The 23,707-nt window shown below is 42.0% G+C and overlaps 4 protein-coding genes across 13 annotated transcripts in view; 2 read left to right on the top strand and 2 right to left on the bottom strand.

The window, feature by feature from the left end:
- Nucleotides 1-16: 16 nt before the first annotated feature.
- Nucleotides 17-4,261, bottom strand: LOC113238582. 3 transcript variants are annotated; one of them, XM_026475407.1, is made up of 7 exons: nt 4,114-4,261; nt 1,871-2,018; nt 1,750-1,797; nt 1,446-1,532; nt 1,166-1,293; nt 283-883; nt 17-63 (listed from the first exon to the last, which is right to left on the bottom strand). In XM_026475407.1, exons 2-7 carry the CDS (start codon nt 1,977-1,979, stop codon nt 47-49), a joined length of 990 nt encoding a protein of 329 aa, XP_026331192.1. In that variant the 5' UTR covers nt 1,980-2,018; nt 4,114-4,261; the 3' UTR covers nt 17-46. The 3 variants fall into 3 exon arrangements, with proteins under 3 accessions (XP_026331192.1, XP_026331190.1, XP_026331191.1); XM_026475405.1 differs by lacking the exon at nt 17-63 and having other exon boundaries at nt 101-883; XM_026475406.1 differs by lacking the exon at nt 17-63 and having other exon boundaries at nt 101-883; nt 1,871-2,002.
- Nucleotides 3,824-13,418, top strand: LOC113238581. Its single transcript, XM_026475404.1, has 6 exons — nt 3,824-3,850; nt 11,470-11,694; nt 11,974-12,109; nt 12,180-12,339; nt 12,410-12,463; nt 12,539-13,418. Exons 2-6 carry the CDS (start codon nt 11,486-11,488, stop codon nt 13,051-13,053), a joined length of 1,074 nt encoding a protein of 357 aa, XP_026331189.1. The 5' UTR covers nt 3,824-3,850; nt 11,470-11,485; the 3' UTR covers nt 13,054-13,418.
- Nucleotides 13,419-13,531: 113 nt separating this feature from the next.
- LOC113238631 (translation initiation factor IF-2) overlaps nt 13,532-23,707 on the bottom strand; it is a 24,206-nt gene continuing 14,030 nt past the window's right edge. The window contains exons 5-9 of the mRNA XM_026475457.1: nt 15,767-15,890; nt 14,642-14,775; nt 14,473-14,566; nt 14,226-14,345; nt 13,532-14,167 (exon numbers count right to left, since the gene is read on the bottom strand). Coding sequence (XP_026331242.1) covers nt 14,060-14,167; nt 14,226-14,345; nt 14,473-14,566; nt 14,642-14,775; nt 15,767-15,890 — 580 coding nt within the window. The 3' untranslated portion in view covers nt 13,532-14,059. The remainder of the gene's footprint in view (nt 14,168-14,225; nt 14,346-14,472; nt 14,567-14,641; nt 14,776-15,766; nt 15,891-23,707) is intronic.
- Nucleotides 14,206-23,698, top strand: LOC113238632 (nicotinamide riboside kinase 1). Of its 8 annotated transcripts, none has more exons than XM_026475464.1 (10): nt 14,206-14,394; nt 17,498-17,560; nt 17,809-17,948; nt 18,446-18,707; nt 18,981-19,243; nt 19,325-19,508; nt 19,571-19,714; nt 19,774-19,900; nt 20,163-22,330; nt 22,508-23,698. In XM_026475464.1, the coding sequence occupies exons 5-9, from the start codon at nt 19,204-19,206 to the stop codon at nt 20,394-20,396; spliced, it is 729 nt and encodes a 242-aa protein (XP_026331249.1). In that variant the 5' UTR covers nt 14,206-14,394; nt 17,498-17,560; nt 17,809-17,948; nt 18,446-18,707; nt 18,981-19,203; the 3' UTR covers nt 20,397-22,330; nt 22,508-23,698. The 8 variants fall into 8 exon arrangements, with proteins under 8 accessions (XP_026331249.1, XP_026331251.1, XP_026331248.1 ...); XM_026475466.1 differs by having other exon boundaries at nt 20,159-22,330; XM_026475463.1 differs by having other exon boundaries at nt 17,834-17,948; nt 18,981-19,508.

Genomic DNA, 23,707 nt, shown 5'->3' with positions numbered 1-23,707 from the left:
TATGTCACATTACACATTAGCTGATGTGCCGAACTCCTTGATCTCGTCAGGTTTTTAGATAAGCTACGAATAGAGCCATTGGTGGGTAAGAGCATAAAAATATATTTAAGAAACTCTACTGTCGTCAGCCTCTGAAGAGCGATAATTAGCAGTAGATCGTGCGAGCGAGTCGTCGGTTGCTTGGTGCACGCAAGCCACGTTTGATTAGACACTTAGAAGTATGAAGAACGGTGAACTTGTAAGAAAATGATCAGATGATTAAAAGAAAATAAACAGACTTACCGACAGACGCCGGTGGGAACGGTGACGTAGAGACGCAGGGATATAGACTTGTACGAGACTCCATGTAATGTCTGGCACCGGACCTGTCCAGCTCGTCCAAGTACAAATCTGCATCGATGTCAAACATCTTCGTTTTGAATCCTTCCAGGCGCGCGAAATCATTAGCTGAATCTTGATCTACATTTGACCTGTCTTTTGATTTGATCAACTCATTGAACGACTGTTTTGCGTCCTTCGCTTTATACACTGATTTTACTTTCTCCGAAGTCGCTACGGTTTGTCCAGCATCGTTCTGAATAGTACAATCGTCGTTCTTTATATCTCCAATGTAGAAGGAGCTGCTTTCAGTGGCGTCAGTGTCTTTTTCGTTATCTCTTGCAAGTTCTTTCTTGTTTCTGTGTTTCGATGACTTAATATTAGCGTAATGTTTCTTGCAGGTCACGGAGAGTCTCTCCTCACTCTTACATTCGATAGAGCTGGATTCTGGTTCTGCGCAAGGTGCTTCGGGACTGTCGTCTGAGTCCTGCTGGACTTGGATGTCCGGCTTTAGCGGAATGTACAAGTCTTTCGTCGACCGCTCCCAGTCTCTTCGATGAATCACCTACAATTAAATGAATACGGAGAAAATATAATTTCAAAATTTGTTGCATCATGACAAACTTCACAAATGAGTATACAAGTAATGTTATCCTATCATTTTTGTAATGTTTCTAAGTAAACAGATTTTTTGTTCTTGACTGTTCGCGGTTATTACATAGGTACGCACAACAAATCATAACTAAGTATGTAGGGTGGTCTGCAATAGTTAGTACCTATGTGTCAAAATTAACATTGTCGTTTAAATCACTGTTATTATTTATGGAACAACGTCTATGTGCCACACCTCGTCGATGACGCTAGGCGCTGAATGGTACCGCGGGTCCTCGTCTTTGGTATCGAGGTGTTGAGACTGGCGCCGGCGCGGGATCTCTTCGTGGCTTCGGTGTGACTTCAGAGACTGCTTAGAGTGCCCTGTAGTGGAAAAACCTTTATTAAAACTAATTGTACAAACCATCAATTAAAATTATCACAAATTATTCTACAAGAGTCTTAGGTACCTACGTGTGGAGGGTAAGTACGCTTGTAACGATTATTTCATTTCAATAATCGCAACGTGTACGAACCTGATGTGCTGGGCAGATGCAGCGACGCGGCGCTGCTGCCCACTCGCTTGCCGAACAGATCGCTCGATTGGCGACGCGAACTGCGCCCTGGAACAGTTGTAAAAGTGATCAGTCTTCGAAGCGACGTCGCGAAGTCGCGAGGAACTGATGGATGTAGGCAATCTAGATCCGCAAATGGCAGCTTATTATGAGGGAGACTGAACTTAGGCTGAAAACTTTTGAGTGTAAGTAATCGTCGCAAATTGAATTGGCATTGTATTTGCTCAAATAAAATGCATAAAGGTGAACAGCTAGGCTTACTCACCATGCAAAACCACTGGTTTCCGGGGCGGCTTGCCCGAACTAGATGTTTCTGAAACATAACCTTCATGTATTCACATTAATGAACTCGAATTAAAAACTAAATGTCCGAGTGAATCACGCACCAGAGTGATCGTCGGCAGGCCAGCAGCAGAGCCAGCAGAGGAGCAGCAGCGGCGCACAAACCTCGAGGGCCAGCACGCCGCCCGCTGCGCCGCCCAGCCCCGCCGCCATCGCGTGTTGTCTCAGCGGAGTAGCTATACGTGACGCGCACTATAAGTTTCCGGAATGAATAAGAAAAAAATAGTATAAATGGTCAGAAATTAATTTATATATTAATAAATTAATTTATTGTTTCTCAAAATAGCACTTTTTCATATGAATTAACCTTTATTTTTAAAACATTTACGCCACTCCTCCGTGACAATCTCTGAAACATATTTTTCATACTCTTCGACAGCCTCTTCGGGTGATGAAAATCGTTGACCGCTTAACTGGTTCTTAACTTTTGGAAATAAATAAAAGTCACAAGATGCCAGGTCGGACTGTACATGAGAGCCTCATAAGGTCAACGTTGTTCACCTTAAAAAATTCATTAATCGGTCTGCCCGTGTGAGAACTGGCATTATCGTGGTGCAAGATGATATGGCGTATTACGGTTATTTTTACGGAGTTTGTTAATAACTTCCGGCAAACAAATGTTGCAAATGCACCAATCACTATTCACGGTATAACGATTCTCCAAAGCAACAGTAGCCACGTGACCAGTTTTATTAAAAAAAGAAGCAATCTTCCGCTTAGAGGCACTTTGCACGCGTTTGCTTTGGTTGGTTTCGACTTGTCTCGAAATACCCATACACTCGATTGCTGCTTTATTGTGGGATCGTAACTATGAATTCATATTTCGTCACCTGTGACTATGTCCCACACCAAATTTGACGTTCCGTCGTTGATTCTGGTAAGCATGGCATTGCATCAAGTGACGCGATCCGTTTTTTGAGCCTCAGTCAAATTGTGTGGGATCCAACGACAGCACAGCTTTTTCACACCCAAACGTTTGTATAGTAGGGATTGTATTTGACTCATGCCTATGCCTAAAGATGCCCGAATCTCATGGTATGTCACATGCCTGTCTGTTTTGATCGTACGGCGCACAGCATCGATGTTTTTGTAGTTCACAGCAGTGGACGGGCGACCATCACGAAATTCGTCACTGAGATTCACACGACCGAGTTTGAATTCTGCAAACCAGCTATAATTAGTCGTCTTGCATGGTGCTTCATCGCCAAAAGCAGTTTGAAGCCGAGGGAAGCTCCGCTCAGCTGTTAAATTACACTTAAAGTCGTAGTAAATCATACTACGAAAATTTTCACGAGTTAAATCCATGGTGATGTAGACAACCAATTTCTAAAATGATGTCATGATGTAAAAACAAGTGACAGTCAGATGAAACAAACAAACTGTATTCTACAGCCAAAGAGTTCAATTTTCAAATGTTCTAATTACTTTTTAAATGTTGTTTATGTAAATGGCCAGTTCCGGAAACTTATAGTGCGCCCTATGTATTAAAGGTTATTGTTTTGAACATTGTCACGTTACGGAATTTTCAATAACCAATTTCTTCTAGTGACAACATGAGCATTAAAAGTTGGCGCTACCAATACCTAACCTTTTATGCACTGCATAAAAGACTGCAGGAAGTATTATTTATTACCTATTATGAATAATAAATTCACTGAAGAAAATATTTATACACAAAATGAAAAAAAATTGTTACAATTTTATAGGACGTTGAGTTGATATGTATTTTGTAGCTTTTGCTTGTCTCAAAATACATTTACTTAACAAACAACAAAAAAGTAGAATCAATATAACCTTGAACCAGTTAAGTGTATTGTAGAAACGCAATTGCAGCACGAAAAAAGTTTTTGTATGTTAAATAAGTGGTCAGGATAATATCATGAAGTAGGTCAAGGCATCGCGAGTGGCAAGTAGCAACTAGGGAGCGACGAATGGCGAGTGGCGGCTGCTGAAACTGTGAGCTAGCGCCAGCACTGGCGGGATGCGGGTCACGGCCAGCGGAATTTACCAGTTACAATAGAAAGGTAGGAAAATCCAAATTTTATTTATAAATATTTAAGAGAACAATATAGGCACAGATTATAAACTTGAAGGTAAAACTGGCAAAAGGCTTAACTGCATAAATAAAGGATAAAATAAGATACAGAAGAGGTTTCTTTGGTACCTACTTGGAAAACAAAAAGCTTTTCTTGGTACTTGGAATAAGTTTCAATAATTGAATTGTCTTGAATTTCCTCATGAAAACAACAATATTTTCGTTAATTTAATGAAAGTATATAATACATACCTACTTAAAACATCACGCCTTCTCGAATTGAAATTCCAGTTCTTCCATTCCGTCAGTATTAGGGATATAATAAAAGAATTGGTGCAGTAACAATTCGCACTGGTGATGGTGAAGCAACGATGTGGGCTGGTGGCGAGGCGGTGCGGGTGGCACTGCCGGAGATTCGCACACGCACGGAGAGAGTAAACCGCAAGGGCGGGGACGCACTGGGATCGGGATAAAGGTTACGTTATGGGTCAAACGGGTTGCGATGGTTTTACCACAAATTTAAAAAACAGTGTTAAAGAAAGCTTACTGGCGGCGAACAGCTTATAGGTATGTTTAAGAGACTCGTAAATTTAAATTATAAATTATAAGACGAAGAAGCATAATTATAATGAAATAAAAATTTATAATTATGGTAATCCTATAACAATAAGATTCTATATATTTCTCTTCCATTTGTACAATATTGTGCGTTTTATTCATGTAATTTTTCAACTTTAAAAGGTATAATATCTAATTAATCATTTATTCTCTCCCATTCTCATACAATCTTAAACGTGTGTACAAAAGAATTGAAAAGCGATGGTAAATTGTCCGTTGAGATCTTACACTCGGTGTGCCCTTGTCGGAGTCTGCGGCGCCGGAGTGTCGCACGACATCGATCTCCCCCTCTCGCAGATGGCATCTACCCTCATCCCCCTCCCGGCCCCTCTTATAAAAACACACAATTACTCCACTTTTGTTATATCGGCTGTCTCTTTTTGACAATGACCTTGGATTATTATTTTTTATTAATTATTCTGCATCGACCTTGTGCGGCTCTTAGATTTCACATCATAATTTTCAAAAACCGCTTTCGCTCATTATACATTGTTTTTCGGTCTGGAAAGTTAGTAATCTAACTTGATTAAACATATTTAAAAAACAGTTTGAACAACGCCAAGTGCAAACCTGATCGTTTGATGTCTTCGGTGGCCCAGCGGCTAACACTATGGGCGCCAGATGAGGAGGCCCTACCTGCAATTGAACCTCCGGGACCAACTTAGAAACGAACTTTTTGAATTGGTTCTTGTTTGGGTGTTCTGAGTAGCGTGTAATAGGTAGGTATGGTTACCTAGTACATTATGGAACATTATGCGGCCATCTTTGGGATGAGTCTACCAACCACCAGCTGGTCACAGACTGTGGAGGAACGTCCCAAGAAGCTCAAAAGTGCAGCTCCGAGCCGTAAAGCTACATATACATAAAAATTGTATTGTGATATTTTTTGTTACATTTCGGATAATGTGCTATGGATTTGTACTAAAGGAGTGGAATTCTTCGGAAGATTACAATTGTAATCTGAGGTCCTGAGTATTATATTATTATATCTATTTTAGACTCTCGCCTCTCCCAAGGCCTAACAGATTATTATTATTTTCTTTCTTTTTCTCAGCTTGTTACACCACACTTACCACACTTGTGGACCGAAATCAAGCAAATGCAGCATGTCTATGTGGATGGTGATGGTGGTGTGTAACAAAAGCTTACTTCGTCTCCTTTCATCTGCAAGAACCTTCTGACAATGCGACAAGTATTAAGGATGGAAAGTAGGCTTTTGTGTCAGTGTCTAATGCAGTTAATTCAAGATAAGTACGCAGAATGAATTTGTTCATTTCATCTGTCCATCGTCTGCGTTTTCCTGGTACGCTTTGGGTGGGCGCAAGCTCATTGTCAAGGTTGACATCCTGCACAGTAACTTCAAGCGAACAAACAGTAGATACAGTAGGTGTTCGCCTCGTCATGTAAGAGGGGCAAGTTGAAGGGATGGATGAGAATAGTGAAATAGTGTCATCGCCCAATGTAGCTTCGACGTCGTAAGCCCACCTGCAGTTCGACTCTCGACGACCGGCTGTGGCATTTTGTGTGACGGGTCTGCTCAGCGCGCCGCCACTGGTACCCGCGAACTGAGGCATCAAGCACCGGCGCCTCGGCGTAAAAGACATCTGCTTTCTTTATTATTATTATTTTATAGCTTAGAACTAGTACCAGCTATTACATAATTATGTGACATTATAAATCTCACATTCAGTTATAATAAAATGTTAATATTATAATAAAAAAATAATATGTAAGTATAATATGTATCAACGTTATTTTTTTGCTTCATTTAGAGCAGGCACAGTGTTGTTTTGAGAAGAACATAATACTATGGAAAAAAACGATAGGAACATGTCATTGTACGATCGACCAATCCTATACGAGTACCTACTTTATTATAAGGTCCATTTTGTGAAACGTTGTTCTTGTCAGTGGCAAATAAACTGAACAACTGAGCCGGTTGGCACCCCAAATAACTTAACCCGAATAAGTTGCGCCTGGACTATAACCCCTGCGTATCACATTGAACAAATGTGACGGTTAACGAAGGCACACAGCTACGCCACGTAAATTGACTATTTTAGAAGTAAAAATCCATTTTTTACCTAAGAAGTCTTTGCATTCGTTAGCTACTTTATTAAGAATGATGGTTGTGAAAATATTATGAGATGTGCATTACTTCATGTCAAATAACTATTATTTCCAAAGCATTAAACAAGAGGAATAATAATATTCTTGTATGGTATACTAATCTTATAATTACTATATTACAAGCACTAATAATTACTATATGTAACAATCGCATTGCAATCGTACAGTTTCAATGTGTGCAGTTCATTCGGACAGCGGATTGTTACCGTTCGCGTCGCATAGTGCGGTTCAAACCTAAGACCGAGTCCATCGCGTTAAATGTTATTGTTCTTAGTTATCTATGTTTCCGACGTGATATTACGCGACCGACAATTTACTCCGGATACACCCAATACTAAACAAGTGAAAGAAATTAAAATTTAAATTACCTACCTACTACATAGTCGAAGGTTGCGTAAGGGCGCGTTCCCACTATGTCGTGACGACAGATTGTCGTGGCTTGTATATTTAAATGAAGTTGTTCACATATAGCACGACACGATTAACTGTAGTTCGCGGTTTTTTATCGTTACAACGACAAACTGTCGTCACAGTGGGAACAGATAGAACGACGGTCGTCTGACGATAAAAAACGTCACGATAAAAACGCGACGACAGATTGTCGCAGCTCCTATTGTCGTCACGTTTTATTTATCGCTGTCCGCACGCATTCTGCTCCCTGCCCTCCCCTCTCGTACCCCACGCCCTCTGCTCGCTTTGCAGTAGCGAGAGATGGGCAAGCGCCCGGGTTTTAACCCGGCGCTTAGTTGACGCCGGATTTAAATCGGGTTCCCGAAACTCGATCTCGAGGGCAAAAACTATTTACGTCTAAATATTGTTGTCAATTGAGTTTTGTTTAAGTTTAATTATAGGTACATATTATTACAAAATATTTGTTGCTTTATTATCAGGACAGTTCGATTTACCTTTCTATTCAATAGATTCGCTTGAAAAGTTCATCAATAAATTGATACAAAAAATCGTTACATTGTATGCACTTGAATCGATCTTCATTAAGAATCCACAGGATTGACATGTGGTGAGTATTATGTGGAGATATAGAAATTTGTTACAAGTTATTGTATATTATGTTGTTAGTGTTGGAATTATACCAAATCTGTACTCTTCGTTTCTGCCCACGAGTTTGGGCAAAAATGGGTTAAAACTCGGCGCTTCGGGTAAAACCCTGGTGAATACACGGGCGGGTTGATTGGGTTTTAACCCACTGCCCATCTCTGGCTGTAGCAGGGGGTCTACTATCGATCTCCGCCTGACATCCGTCCGAAACAATTACTGTCAAATAAGTAATATTCAACAAAATTAAAAGACAAGTATCAAGTATGAAGCTTCATTCGCATCACGCGTATTTCATTTGGTCAAGTATTGCTTATTTGGCAGTAATTGTTTCGGACGGAAATCGAGAGTAGACCCCCAGGTTTTGACATTACCGAAAAGAAAGCAACTTCGTATATCTTTTGACATAACCCTAATGGAATTTTTATTAGTAGCATTGGATGTACCCAAAACTTTCTTTTCTTTGTTTGCTTCCTCTTTCGAATTTTTAAAACGATAACTTTTCGTCACGATCTAGTGGGCACAGCTAGTCACGACAGTCGATCAACGATAAAAAATCGTCCACGACAGATCGTCGTGATATGGGACTAGGCTAAACACGACAGTCGCCCAACGATAATAAAACGTGACAACTTAGTGGGAACGCGCCCCAACGATAATAAAACGTGACGACATAGTGGGAACGGGGAACGTGCCCTTATGGTGCCCTTTTACCTATTTAAAAGAACAACGCGTTGGATTTCTTCTGAGATAAATTTATTTTCCGAATGCGCAACAGTATCCGTAAAATTATAGTTTCGAGAGGAATGAAATGAACGCACAGAAATATACAGATTTTGAATTTATATAACCAGCCCTAATTAGACATCGACCTGCAGATATGTGTCAATTTACTGAATAATACGATTTCCACAGACGTGTTTTACATATTATAATATTGCATGTGTACATTGCATTATAATAGCATCTCTATTTCCATTCATGCACATTATTTTATAACTTTATTTAGGTACTGTATTAAAAAAAAAACCTACATCTGGCTTTACTGCGTTTACATACCCACTGTCTAGACATACCTACAGTAAATTCTGCTCCTAAGAAAGAAAAAAATTGCTTTTCCCTCAGTTGAACACTGAGCGAGGGAATAATAATTGTGATTTCAGTGTAAATGTAATTTTTACCAATACATCGCTTATTTTCTTAATAATTTTGCAGGACAGCTCCTAAACCACCACGCAACGCATGTCGAACATTCCAAAGATTTTCTTTTTTTCCTACGGAACGTTAATAGGTACTTAGACGCTGTGAGTGAGGGTCCCTCGTAGTTACTTACATACGCATGCGCAACCCGCGCCGCTGACCGACGACGACGCCCTAGTTAGATGTTTATTTATCGTTTGCACGGCGCTACGAGCGAACATATTTTCGTCTTATTGCTCTGTTAATTACAGTTCCAAATAACAATAATTATTCAAAGAAAGGAAACAAGCAGCGAAAGTGCCAAAATGGATTGCAGTGTTATTGATCATTTCCCGTGAAAGGAGTCCTTGACCACTCAGGTAAACGTACGTTTATAAAATGTTCATCGCGGTCTCTATTGATTGGTGTTATATCGGATTGCAAAGAGGCTAGGATGGTATAGGATTTGTAGGTGCACTGGGTCCGACTGCAGCCGTCCCTGTCAATTTATGTACCCTGGGTAGAGCAGGCTGTATTTTTCTGCGATTCTCCACTCGATATTTCATGTTTCGCATTCAAGTTCTGAGCTGAAAATGTCGTCAAACACGTACCTACTATATTTTAATGAATTAACAAAGTGAGATAGAAAGGCAAGTGTTAGTTAAGGCATAATGCCGTCAAGATCGCTCAATGGAAAATTGACTTTTTCAGTAACGTTACCGTTGGCCGAAATCGTTAAAATTTCAACACCTTTGCATTTATTTGTATAGAAAGAGGAAAATATTATGTTTGTATTTGAGAAGAACTTGGTGCTTCTAGTACCACGATAAACCGAGTTTCTTTGTACCTGCTCTACTGTTTGCGCACCGTTCGTCGCGTCGGTCCCGTCGTCGTTCAACACCAGGACGCCAGGTGCGATCGTGTGCCGCGCGCAGTACGTGTACATGTAAGAAATTAAACCCAACAGATAATGGGCTCTATCTAGCGGCGATCACCTCGTCTTCTTGATTTGTCATTTGTACCATCTGAAGCATTTTACTTTTTACTAAAATCATATTTTGCTTTTTGCATACTTATCACGTTCTTATCGCTAATTTTAATATAATGATTTCACGCGCCAATTTGATAGTGGAAGGATGTATGGTATTACTACTTTTATTAAGAGTATGTATATTACGGAGAGAAATCAGCGTATTTATTATAACCTTCTTGTATGATTTTTTTTATTAATTATTTATTTATTTATTAGTAATTCATTCAAGCAAATTCAGGGAATTCAATAGTTCGAGAACTATAATCAAAATATTTATACGTACGTAAATTCGAAAACTCTACATTGCCATGTCGCTACCAAAAACGCAATCCGGCTCAGGGTTCACGGGTTTAAACCGGTGTTGCGTTGTTTTATTACGTTATATTACAAACGTGATATAATTTTCAATTTTCAAATGTATTTATACCTACGAACCTAACAGCGAGCGGTTTCAAAATAGTAGAGCATACCTACACTTTCTTATTAATACCATTTTTATGATAACGAGGGAAACAGCTTACTGGGATCAACTGGGGCATTCTTTTTGTTTCTTTTCGGCGAGATGCTTGTGCTGCTATTTTTTAAAACAACAATCGTTCGTAATCTCGTTATTAAAATTGCTACTACTATCGTTTCTTGCTTATTATGTATGGCACAAATCAAGGACGCTTGTAATACGTTTAACGTAGTACCTATTACTATATAGTATTCCTTACGTAACGCCATATACAAAAGAATTCCCTAATTCAGCATCCACCGAGACGGCTGAATGAGCGTCTGGCGTCACGTACGCCTACAGTAGGTGGTTATTAGATAAAAACCTGGTTAATTGGTCAATACTTCTTAACGCACTCTTTGTGTTGCCTATAGTGTAATTAGTGGGTCAAGTGGGGTCCACGCGTGGGCGAATGCGTCGCGTCGTCGTTCCGTTGCAATCACTACTACGACGTGTAGGTAATACCTAATGCTTTTAAAAATGGCTGGCAACAAAATACACATTAAAATGAACCAGGCAGTAATGGAAAAGTTGTGGTTGTTCTTGGTAAATCAAACGTCAATCATTTACTTGACCGTAGACAGATCCACGTTCGATATTATTACGCTCTTTTCCAGACCAACATTCATAAGCAAGTTACTGCCGCACGCTGTGGTGCGTGTTATGTCGACGACTCGTGTCCAGAAGTAGAGTGACGTGCGTACCAAGCAGTTGTCGAGTGTAAAGCACTCGTGTGTACGTTCTTATGTCATGGTACTGCTTGGCTATGCCTCGTCGGCTGCGTTAATCACGTCCTCAAATCGGCTACTCCGTATGTTACCTGGTGCACAACGCACGCTCACACACAGTACAACAAAACATGTTAAGTTTTTTTATTGCCTGCAATCACCTGCATATTTTTGGAAGTTGATTAACATATTTTCATAACATAAATATAATCCTATTTTGAACTGTTCGAGATTCGAATGTGAATTTTATTCTAATGACGCCGTTTCAGTAGAAAATCACATTTTTAATCCTACCTACTTGAAGCTATAGCGATATGTTTCGAGCCGAATAAAACAATTTACAGAGTTTTCAAAACATTATTTATTTGCAGGTGGATACGGCAGATTATGCAGTCGAGCACGAACACTGAGCGACCGTGGTCGGCGTGGCACGGGTGGGAGCGACACCAACTGGACCGCTTCGGACGGCGGCGCGTGCGCCTCTCGCTGCAGGATCTCGCCGACCTCCGCGACCTGCGCAGTCTCAAGATCGACTGGCGCCTGTCGCGGCCTGCGATCACCGTCTACACACCTAACCAGATACGACACTTAATCAGGCGAGTTTATTTTTAATTATTGTTCGTGAACCTGCAGACAATCCGGGCCGTCGGGTGGTGAGAAAGTCACCGCCCGTGTATTCGTTATTAGATACCGTCATTTCGTGGTTCCTCCACGATTAACTTAAGAAAAGGAAATCAACATCAACGAAATGCTACGTTTCGCCATGCAAGATCTCGAGACTCGTTCGTCGACTGCCGCGCTACCTCGTTCCTGAACTATAACCTGTCGTTGTCGACAGTTTCGACCGGCACTTACCAGAAAACCCCTAATTTCAGGCTGGACAACTCCCTGTCCGCCCGGCCGGCGGCGGCGGAGGCGGGGCCGTACCCCACGGTCCCCGCGGCGTGGGTCCGCGGCCTCCCGCGCGAGCTGCAGGAGAACGGCGGCCCGTGGCGCCTGCCCGACTTGCGGGTGAGTAGCCGCCCCGGCCGCCGCCGACCGCCGCCGGCCGCCGGCCGCCGCTGACCGCCGCTGTCCGCAGTCGTTCCACGTGGCCGTGCCGCGGCCGTCGGCGCCGGCGCCCGAGGCGGGCTGGTGGGAGGCGGCGGCGCGCACGCTGCCCGTGGGCGCCGTGCTGCTGGCGCTGCTGGTGCTGCTGGCGCGCGGCGCCGAGAAGTGCCTCGAGAAGCGCTTCTTCAAGCGTAAGTTGGGCCGAGTCGCCTCGCCTTTGTGCGTTTTCTGTTCACGGACACCTGTCCGCTTCCGTTTCAGTGACGCGCCGGCGATCGGAGGAGTGGCCGACGCCGAACGTGCTCGCGACCGACCGTGAGTGTCCATGCCGCCTCTCCCGCGTACCGGGTTTCGCCTTCGCCGCGAACTGACCGACGTTTAATATTCCAGTGCGACACAGACGAGACCTGGAGCTGCCACCGCCTCTCGACGACGCCTTCCCGCCAGAGTCCGGTCGGCCTCCGCCGCTGGATCCCGACCCTCCCCCGCCGTACTCCGAATGCGCACGAACACGAGACACGATAGAGGAGCCGCCCCCGCCGTACTCCGCTTGCTACGTCACCTACTCCAATCCGAAAGATGGAATCCCTTCGGTACATTTTTTTAACAGCCGTCGTCAACGACTGTTCAGTTCCGCGGCGGCCGCGGGCCAATCCGGCGCCGTCATCGACACGGGGCAACCGGCACCTAGCACTTCTGCCGGTCACTCGCCAGGTTGTGAAGAGAACGAAGCCAACGCAAACGAAAGACGACTGGTATTCGAAAACGGGAGAATAGTGGATGGAGATTCCGAGAACGAGGCTGTCGCTGCCGTCGCGTTGAGTGATAATAACGTGGAGAGTGACCACGTGGTTGAAGTGAATGCGATCGAAGACATGCCTCGGCGCAGTGCTCTCGTAGCTTAGAATAGGGTCCTTAATCGCGTACACAAGTTGTGAATTTTCTTAGATTGCCGATCTCCGCTAAGAACATGCCGTGGACGTGAGGAGTTAAGCGATTACAGATCTTTGATATTATTATCTATTAGACGTAGACTTTAGACATCCACTTTTATGTTATTATTTTTATACCCTAGGTTTCGTAGGCGCTGTGAATATTTCATAAACTGCATTGTAATCTTTGGAATAGGTACAATACGCTCGGTCTTTTACACCCAAGTTCCCCGATTAACTCGACCGTAGCAGCACTAAAACAGAAAGATCTGACAGTCCAACTCGTAGGAATTAGATTTCGTTTCACAAATTTTTGAAAAAAGTATTCAACATTAAAGGGAAATAATTCTACTGTGACTTTTATTCAACACCAATTAATAATTTAAGTGCTTTATTAATAAATTACAGCTAAGTAGTTGGAATAAAATTGCAAATACTTACCATTAAATACTAAATTATATAAGTAACTCGAAACCTACATCTACAACTAAAAATATAAATGCACATTGAGCTAACGTTCAAACCATACTGATCTATTAAATAATGTACTTTTGTACATAAACCGTACAGTTGAACAAATTGTCGATTTCGAAGCAACGAAATTATCTAATATTGCCGATTACAGTTATTAATTAGTCGATAACAGAGATCTGTCCTTTCTCGTAAGTCTACAATGTTTTGGTGTAGGTACCTACGTTACGCTTACAATTAATAATAACAGCTTTATAAAATACAGTCTTGAAGTCACAACTCCTGAACTCAGAATTAGCACCACTGGAGAAATAAGTGTCATCTACCTAGTTGTTATCGCGTCGCTTCGCCAAAACAAACAAATCGAGACGTAAACTATTATTGCAAAATTTCTTATCAAATCGTAAGACACCGAACCGAACGAACCGGGCCGACGAAAGGGTCAGACGGCGCATTCGTCGGCAAACGTTCGGTTCGGCACCGACGCGAGGGACGGTCCGACGAAGTCTCAGAGCTCGTTGGTGGAGTGGCGGCGACGCACGTAGCGCGCGAAGTAGTCGGGCCGCCAGCACTTGCACGAGCCGGGCACCAGGAACCAGTCGTAGTACAGCCGCACCTGCGACACGTGGCGGTGAGCGCACTGAACGGCGGCCGGGGCCGCGCCGAGGACTTACCTGGTAGCAGCCCAGCTCGTCGTGCCCGTCGCAGTGCGGCGGCTTGTCGGTGGCGGCCGCGGCCTCCTCGCTGCTCGCGACGCCCGCGCGCCGCTGCAGGTACTGCGTCTGCTGGTACTCCTGCAAGGCCGCGGCGTCGTCTCCACATTCAATGTACACTTTCGAACGGGTAAGTGCCCGGCTACGGCGACGTTCGTTCCGACAGTTAAGTGCTTAAACTTTATAAACGGCACGCTGCAATTGGTACCTGAGGGTAATGGAGTTCGGCCACCAGCAGCGACACCCACCGCGGTGAGCTAAGGCAGCCGCCTTCTAAGTAGTGGCAACGAGATTGCATACATCTGCAAAAGTTATCTTATTTGTACCTTCAAAATTTTGTTTATTATCACAGTAAAGGTCTTTTTCAAATATCATACCTTGTGACTTCTACAGTTTGCGTGAAATAGCCCTCGTAGGGAATTTGGACCACGTATCGCCAAACGCCCTGGTAGTTACGAGCGAACACCGGCGTCGCGTATTCCACGCGAGCTGGGCACGGTGTGGGAGGACCCTTAAGTAAAAAGTGTTAGTTACAACAAAGAAAAGTAAAAAGTATACCTTTTGTATATAAAGTATTACCATTTAATTACAATTAATGCTAAAATAATTTTCTACGCTAGATATAACGTACTACAGTACGTAGGGTGACCTTCGTATGGATGAAATTACGTTTTTTATACCTACTACAAGAACAATACACTCCGCAATCGGATTCGAGATGAAAAATGTAAACAAATAACTGCCACTGTCAATGTGACATCTCATAGATGATATAAAAATCAGATTCGTTTTCATAAATACTACGTATGTACATACAATTGTATGTGAGTACCTACTCACGTACAATTGTATGTACCTAAATTCAAGTACAACTCTGTAAACTCTAGGTTTTATATATTTTCTAACAAAAAATTCAATTATTTATGTTTGTTTATCTATTTTGTAGTAATTTTTAAGTTTTATTGAATGTCACGATGTTTGACCACCATGATGTTTAATTATTTTTGTGAAATTACTCCAAGAATTTGTTATAATTTTAAATTAATACAAAGCTCAAACACTTAGAAAAAATTCCTTCGACCCGGCTGGGTTCGAACCAACTGCAACGTCTTCCACGCCATGTCTTTCAAGCCTCGGAACAAACCAGTGGACCTTACGAATTTTTCTATATTGTGCTTTATTTCTTCTCCTGAGATCTTTGTCCGTACGGCAGGCGAACAGATCGTACGGACCGATAGGGACAAGGGCACGTCACGCTTGACACTAAAGATTTAAATTTAACTCTATGCCGCTTGCAATAAGAACGGTCCAAAGTCCAAAGTGTCAAGCTTGAAGTGAAATCAGCCTTAGACTTTTTCACATTCGCACCAGTCTTAGAATATTTTTTTTGCATTGGCAACATCTCTGTTTATAGTTTTAATTTCGAATCCCATTACCGATACTATGATTATATACAATAATCGTCAGCCCGATCATGGCATAAAAAAGGAAATGTTTCTAACTTCGTATCTGGGATGGTGTGTATGAGGAGAGTGCGGATGCGGTGCTGGGCCAGGGTCCTCGCGACGTTCAACTCCACCTGCTGATGAGCTGTCACCGTTGATCGCACGGTACAGCATACAAAAACTGCAACAGTTTAAAGTCTAAATAAAAATGTATACGAGATTTATTATTAGTCACTGTCAAAAAGACGTGTGTCGATCGTGATCGACCAAATCAAAATGATTCGAACAGCACCTGTGACCCGATAACCCGAGTTACTAGCTTCTAAATAACCATATAATTCAAGAGTGTCATGAGTCATGCGCGCAATATTCAACTTTATCACTATAATTTTAGAGATTATTCAACAATTCACAATATTATTGTTGTCTCGTTCACTCTCACGTGAAGTCCCCACACACGACACGGTTCGCCTTCTCACTCTTCGTTTGGGTCGAACATTTATTGTTCGATCGAATGGTTCGATAGAACCTTCGTTCGAGCAAACTAAAAAGTCAAGCAATCGATCAACGATTCGACGGTTTAACGGATCAATGAGTATAACAAGCATTCATCCTAATTGCTCCGTAGCGTAGTATCCATTACATGGTAATTTTGTAAGTTTAATATATTTTTCGGTATGTTGTGTTTATTTATGAGTGCACTAGTTAATATAAAAATATTAATGAATAATAAATTAGTAATATTGAATGAAATAATGAAGAAATTTTAGTTTCTTAATTATGGTTTATCAGTGATGTATTTAACTTTATACGTCTACTCATACTAATCAGCAGAAAAGAATAAAAGCTAATTGTATAATTTGACACTTTTAAATGCCTTAGGGAATTATCGTGAGTGACGGGTGACCTGCTAAAAGATCGAACATATGATCGAATTATTCGACCCGATCACATTACGCATGGGTCATGATCGACCCGGGTTATCACAAATGATCGACCGACCCAGGTCTACTGTCAAATAAGTGGATTATTTGTAGTGTTGGGTTATGGAAAATTCAGTTCAGGGCAAAAAATGATTATTTTTCGTATATTTTTTTCCAATGTTTTTCCTTTAATTTTGCACATTTGACGTTGAGAACTATGTTTGACACTAGTCAAAAGTTAAAATTACTTCAAATTGAACGAAAATAATGGAGCCACTAAGTTTTTTTTCGCTGTTGTGAAATCATTTTAAATCTCGTTTTTCAGTATGTGTCTTTTAGCTGTACACGTTTATTTTAATTCACGCTAAATAAAACTTAAAAAGAAATTTCTATCCGTGGAACATAATATGAGCCTTCGTTTTTAATTGTAATTTTTCCAATTTTTCGGGAATTTTTCCAGAAAAATTTACACTGCTTGATTTTCGGAAAACAGTAGCCATATTATCAAATTTTTCGAGATCTTTGCATTAACAAAACGCAAAAACATAATTTTGACGTTGATATGACATTTCTGTTTGTTTTGACGTGTTGATTGACAGTTTTTAAGTTATTATGTCTTAGTGGACCTTAGAAGAGTATGTAAATGTAAATTTCTTTTATTGAATTTTTGTGAAAATTTGTTTCATTCGGTGAAATAAATGTATTCAACGTGTTTCGGACTACAATGTCTTCAGCTTTAGTACGTCAGGCGCTCGAATTCGTCGATCAGGAAGGTAGAATGAGTGCTTAACTGTGGCGTTGTATTTATTTCCGCACGTGGAGATGTGGTGTAGGTTATATGGTAAAGACGTGTTGTTTATCGCAGAGAGCGGCGGGACGCGCAGCGGACGGCGCACAGCGACGGCGCGGCGGAGGGCAGTCGGTCAAGGTGCCGTGTCCAATAACAAATTATCATGTACAATAATATTTAGACGACATTGCATCAGTTCACTCCTATCACTGTAGCTTTAAAGCGGCATTTCATAATACAATGACGCTTGTAGTACGACAAGGCACTTAATAATTGCAAGATAACGGCATCTCAGTATTTAATAATATTGTGTGCTCTCTTGGCACAACAAGCTTCAATAAATACTCTCTAACTTGATGTAGTAATCGAAACTTTGTCGCATGTAGACAATTTTCAGCCATACATCCGCAGGAACAAGAAATCTGCAACCAAAGAGAGTAAATCTGTGGAACAGATTGCCGAGCAAAACATCAAGAAGCTTCTGGCACTTTCTAAACCCTCTACAGACGAAGCTATTGCTAGAAAGGTACCAGAGATGTTAACTTGTTTTTTAATATATCAAGTGATAGACAAATGATACATGTAAAATGTTGAACTTAGGCACACATAGATTTATTAAGTTATTTAACTAACAATGGTACTTACCTAATTTCTTTCTTATATCTTTGCATCTAATGTAGGTAAAAGAATATTGACACTATTTCATTTTTAATGATGTGATGTGATGATTTTGGGGATGGAAAGCAATAAGTTGAGCTGCAGAGCTGAGATCATATCTTTATTCAATTGCAGACCTCATTAGGACTTACGGATTTCGCAAATTTTGTGGTTAATGATGATTGTGTAAGATGCTGGCAGGACACACTGAGCTTGAGTTTTACTTGCAGGCTTTATTCTTCTTATTTTAGCCAATCTACTTGGTACTTGGTGCAACGGGCTGGTTTCCGCAACTCGACGACAAAGCGCCTATTTTGCATGTGGAAAATATAGCCAATCGAGTATTTTATTATTATTGAATTGCAGATAGTAGATCGGGCTGTCAGAGGAAAACCTTTGCTGGACAAAGTTGAAGTGAAAGTTGAAGAAGAAAAATCTATATTATTCCCGGACGAGCCGCAGGAGTCATTTAAAAAGTTCAAGAAAGAATATTTCTGCAGCTAACCAACAACTGTCAGGTGCATGGACGTACCCGATGCAGTTGTGGGCAAGCTGCTGCTTGGAGTGACTACTTCTCTGTTTTTGGTTTTCATATTTTTGATCAACACTTATCCTTTTATTGACGAAGGTGAGACTGGTTTTATTTAACTAGTATGTCATTAGAAGTCAATTTGATAATTTAAAAAATAATGGGAGCTACCGCTTTAACATGGCGATTGAACATTCTGTTGTGGTTATTATCTCTTACTGAATATCTGATATAGTGAATGGATGATTTATAATTTTTAATTAGTCGGGGTTCCATCGTCATTTTCAATTGGCTGCTTCCTTTTTTAGAGTCTTGTTTCTAGTTTTAGACTAGTTTCTACTGGAATGAATTTTTTTGGATCATCGCTTACAGAGTTGTGGGCGAGCCGGTCGTGGCAACCGCGGCCGCAGTGGGCGCTACTGGCCTGCGCGGGCTGGGGCCTGCTCTTCGTCGGGGGGCTCATGGCCTTCACGCTCTCACATCTGAAGCCGTACCTGTGATCCGACGAGAGCCACTGCAACCCGTTCTACAGGCGGCTCAGGCGGGCAAATAGTGCGTCCGCAGCGTGGCCGACCCCCGAGACGGACCGGGCGCCATGGCCGAGCGCCAGCACTGGTTCGTGGTGGGCATCTCGGGTGAGTCCTTCGGAGGGCGGCCGGCGGAGGTCGGGCGGAGGTCGGGCGGAGGTCGGGTCGGTCAGCGCGAGGCGTGTGCAGGCGTGACGTGCGGCGGCAAGACGACGCTGGCGCAGCGGCTGCTGGGCGCGCTGACGCCGGCCGCGCTGCTGCAGCAGGACAAGTACTTCCTGCCCGACGACAGCCCGCGCCACGTGCCCGTGGAGGGGCTGGCGCACAACAACTACGACGTGCTGTCGGCGCTGGACATGGACGCCATGCACAGGTGCGGCGGCGGGCCTCGGCCGGCCGAGGCCCGGCGGGGCCCTGAGCGAGCGCGGCTTGCAGCGACGCGCTGGCGGCGCTGGCGGGCGCGGCCACGGCGCCGGCGCCGGCGGGGGCGCGGCGCCTGCTGCAGGGCAAGCGGCTGCTGGTGGTGGAGGGCTTCAGCGTCCTCAACTACAAGCCGCTGATGGAGCTGTGCGACCTGAGGTGGGCGGGCGGGGCGGGGCGGGGCGGGGCGGGCCGCGGGCTGACGCTGGCGTGTGCAGGTACTACCTGGTGCTGGAGGCGGGCGAGTGCCAGGCGCGGCGCGCGCTGCGCCTGTACGAGCCGCCCGACGTGCCGGGCTACTTCGAGCGCTGCGTGTGGCCGGAGCACCTCAAGTACCGCGCCGAGGTACCGCTCTTTCTCCTCCTTCGCGCCCGTTCGTTCGCCGGAGCTTCCTTGCTGCTTTTCTCGTTTTCAATATTTCAAAAAGAGCACTACGCGGCCGAGCGCCGACCAAAATCCTCCCTAAAAGTTTTCAATTCGCCGCGATAGTTCGTTTTCCCGTTCGTCTGTAATTATTTTTAACAAGGCCTAGAACAAAATCCGGAACAATTTTGTTCGGTCTCCTGACGTCCCCTTTTCCTCTACGCGTAAACGTGTTCGCAGATAGAAAAAGACGCCCGCGTGCGTTTCCTGGACGGCAGCAAACCGGACGCGTTCGACATCGTCATGCGAGACCTGGCCCAACTGGGACTGGTGCCGGCGGAGTGAACATCGGACGCCCACCCAAACGCCGCTGCCGCACGGCAGATGTCGCTCAGGACGTTGGTGCTGCAAAACTTTGTGGTGGTGTACGTGCCTCTTAAGTTATACAGTAACTACCGGACTTATCGAGATTCAATGAGCAAAAGGAACTGCGAATTTCAATCCCCATAATGTCGCTCAATTCGTCGGTCTTGCTCGATCCCGCGATATAAACTGGTTTTGAAGTAATTTAATGAAATTGGAGGTTAAATCTCTTAAAGTACGTTATCAGAATTCATAAAATCATCCTCCGATTCAATAAGAAGTTCGACGCGGTGAAGATTAGATTAAATTAAAAATGCTATTTATAGGTTTAACAACAATAAATGATTGCCCCGAGTGCGCATTTCCGTATTCAAAGACAATAAATTATGAGAAAACAATAGATTAAAAGGTTTACGACATCAGTGAACGTTACTTGAATGGCTTAAAACTTTACATTTAGGTAATAAGTGAAACGGACAATTTATTTAGTGGCAACTTGTATAAGTGGTACACACATGAAGATACACACAGCTACAAATTGTAAGAAACACAATCGATGAACGTAATTTGGACGTAGTTACGCGACAATGATTTAATTTTGAAAAAATAGACTTTTTGTAATATTTGATGACTATTTTTTTTTTGAGATTAGATTAAAACACATAGAGCTGGCTAAATCATATGGGATAAGTTTAATTTCATAAATAAAAATGTCAAGACACGTACCCCAAGTCAAATGTTATGAACTTATCATTAGGTCAAAACTGCCAAACCACATGGCTGAGGTCAAAACTCATGATCACAAATGCCACCAAATCGATTTTACTTTTGTAGATTGTACGTTGTTTATTTATCAATCAACTGGTCAAGTTGTCTACTTAGATAATATAATAAGATATTTATTCACTCTCACAAATGGAAGGTTGCATAATTCCAGATTGGTTATTATTTCAATTAAGCTACAAGTTAACTACCTTAAGTGAGAGACTGGAGACCATACTAGGTAACCAGACCTGTGTTACAGATCTCCAAGCTCCCATTTTGTTTGTTACTAGTAGGCAGTACAAAGGCCTAATAAAGTGATCTTGTAGAAATCATTCTGACAGCGTTGATTCTTAGTTTAAAGGGTCAGAAATTGGGATGTAGTCGAGGGACTGCATTGCTGCGAGACATTGTATATAATAATTATAACTTTAAGAATAGTAAATAATTGGCTAGACGATCACATGTATGACCTGGTTTCAAAGTAAGCCATTATAAACAGAAAATATTTAGAGGGATTAAAAAAGTTTTTAAACATTTATTTATTTAGTGGATAATTAAATTATAATTCTTGTTAGAATATGAACAAAAAATTCAAGAATCATTGCGACTTATTTGAAGTAATTTCAGAAATATCGATATAGGTCTTTGACAGGTTGACATGTGAAAATTTAAACTATGTAATGGTTAATAAAGGTTGGATCATTATTGCGTAGCTACGCTCATTTCTGCAAGATAAATACACACGATTGTAGATAGCAGGCTCAAGGCACCGCATAAAATATGCACTAAACTGAATAATGTAACGGTAATCAAACCTTTTAATCTTAGGTAAAGTAACAGCTATAAGCAAACTTGTGTTTCCTCAGTTTGTGTACTTCATGTTATCTTTTCATTTGTTTTGACCGCTTGCTTTTGCCGTGGCCCAATAGTACTGGGCCCATGGGTACTGGCGGTAGGACGTAGGGTATGAATTTTATAACTCGTTTTAAATAACGCCTTAATGCCTTTATAAACTTACTTTAACGTCAAAATTATATATTACTGTCACTTAGTGCTTAAAAAAATTTAATATAAATTTATAAATCGTTTTAGTATAAATATTCTATGTAATAATAATCCTATTAATTGCTGCCTACTTTTGGTAGTTTTGAATTCTAAGGAAATTATGTTTGCTAAAGGGGTTAGATTGAAACGACAGAGGATGCGTACTGCACGTCAAAATATGTGCGCGGTAAACTAAGCATTATTTGATAATAACGTTTCCTACTCCTGGGGGACCAGGTGGTCCACTCTCGATCTCCGTCCGACATCCGTCTGAAACAATTACTGCCAAATAGGCAACACTTGACCAAATGAAGAGACGCGTGATGCGAATGAAGCTTCATACTTAATGCTTGTCTTTTAATTTTGTCGAATATTACTTATTTGACAGTAATTGTTTCGGACGGATGTCGGACGGAGGTCGAGAGTAGACCCCCAGAAGTGGTTTATTCTTCGTTCGTTGCCTGTTGCAGTGAGTGCGATTTGAGGGGTTGGTGCATATTTTCGTACTACTTACGTTATGCAGTTCTAGCTTCCGAGTATAATTATTACTAAGAACCCTTTAATCAGGTATAACGTTACTTCAATTAACTTCTTTCCTTGACCGTTAGGGTAAACTGATAAGTAGTTACAGTTTTCAAGGATATCCGTGAATTCAAGTATACAGCGGGTGCCACTAAATATCTATACATGTGTAAGTGAATATCATGCCTCATGCCTTAAATCAAAAGTATAAATTGCGCATTTATCTGTTGAGCGAGATAAGTATAATATTATGGTGTAATATTATTAGCATTTCCGAAGCTTAGATTATAAAGATTAAGAGTAGTACTACGCGTTTTGTGTAATTAAAATTATATTAATTCACATTTTGCAGTTTGCATATTAAATAAAAATTAATTATATTTCGAGTTCATTTGCATTTTTATTTTCAAATTAATTTTAAGTTGGAAGTATTTCAATTGTAAGGTAAGTGTATCCACGTTAGGAGCGATGTTTACAAAAGGACGAAGCATACAATGTGATCGCAGACAGTCTAGCCGCTGAGCGCAGGCCCGGGGGTCTACTGCGAGTTTATAACGTACCAGTCTGGTTTCTTGCAGTACATTTGCGTGGTAAATCTCAATCGTTTAAATTCTTATTAAAGTACACAAAGTTGAATGGCGGTTGCACGGCAAGATAGTGGTTTTAGTTTTTTAACATTGGTTGTCGTTTCCGGCTCGCCAACGCTATCATCTAAAAAGCGAGATGGAGCTACACAGTTAATAATGTGAAAAAAAGATAGTCGTATAGTTTATCGTTACACGTGAACTCTTATTGTCAAATTTAAAGTTATTGTGGCGAGTTTGTTTCGTCGTTTCATAATCGAATTCCATAATTTTTAACACTTAAATATTGCGCCAAATGGGGATTTGGCGAAATGTAAAAGTTTAGTATCCACATCAAATCCGGAAACGGGCTTAAAACGGCGGACAGCCGAGTATTTTTTTGTCTGTTTCGACAGCTGAGAGTCGTTCAGGTGCTCGGTCGATACGGTTTTCCTGCGGCTCGACCCGGTATCTCGCGCGAGGGCGGCGGATCGCCACAACGGCTGGCGGGGGGAAAGAAAGGCGGGCACTC

Source organism: Hyposmocoma kahamanoa, unplaced genomic scaffold, assembly GCF_003589595.1.
Source record: "Hyposmocoma kahamanoa isolate Upper Pololo Valley unplaced genomic scaffold, ASM358959v1 97, whole genome shotgun sequence".
Classification (NCBI taxonomy): Eukaryota; Metazoa; Arthropoda; class Insecta; order Lepidoptera; family Cosmopterigidae; genus Hyposmocoma; species Hyposmocoma kahamanoa.
Note: the sequence above shows the minus strand (reverse complement) of the source record. Positions and strands in the feature narration are given on the sequence as shown.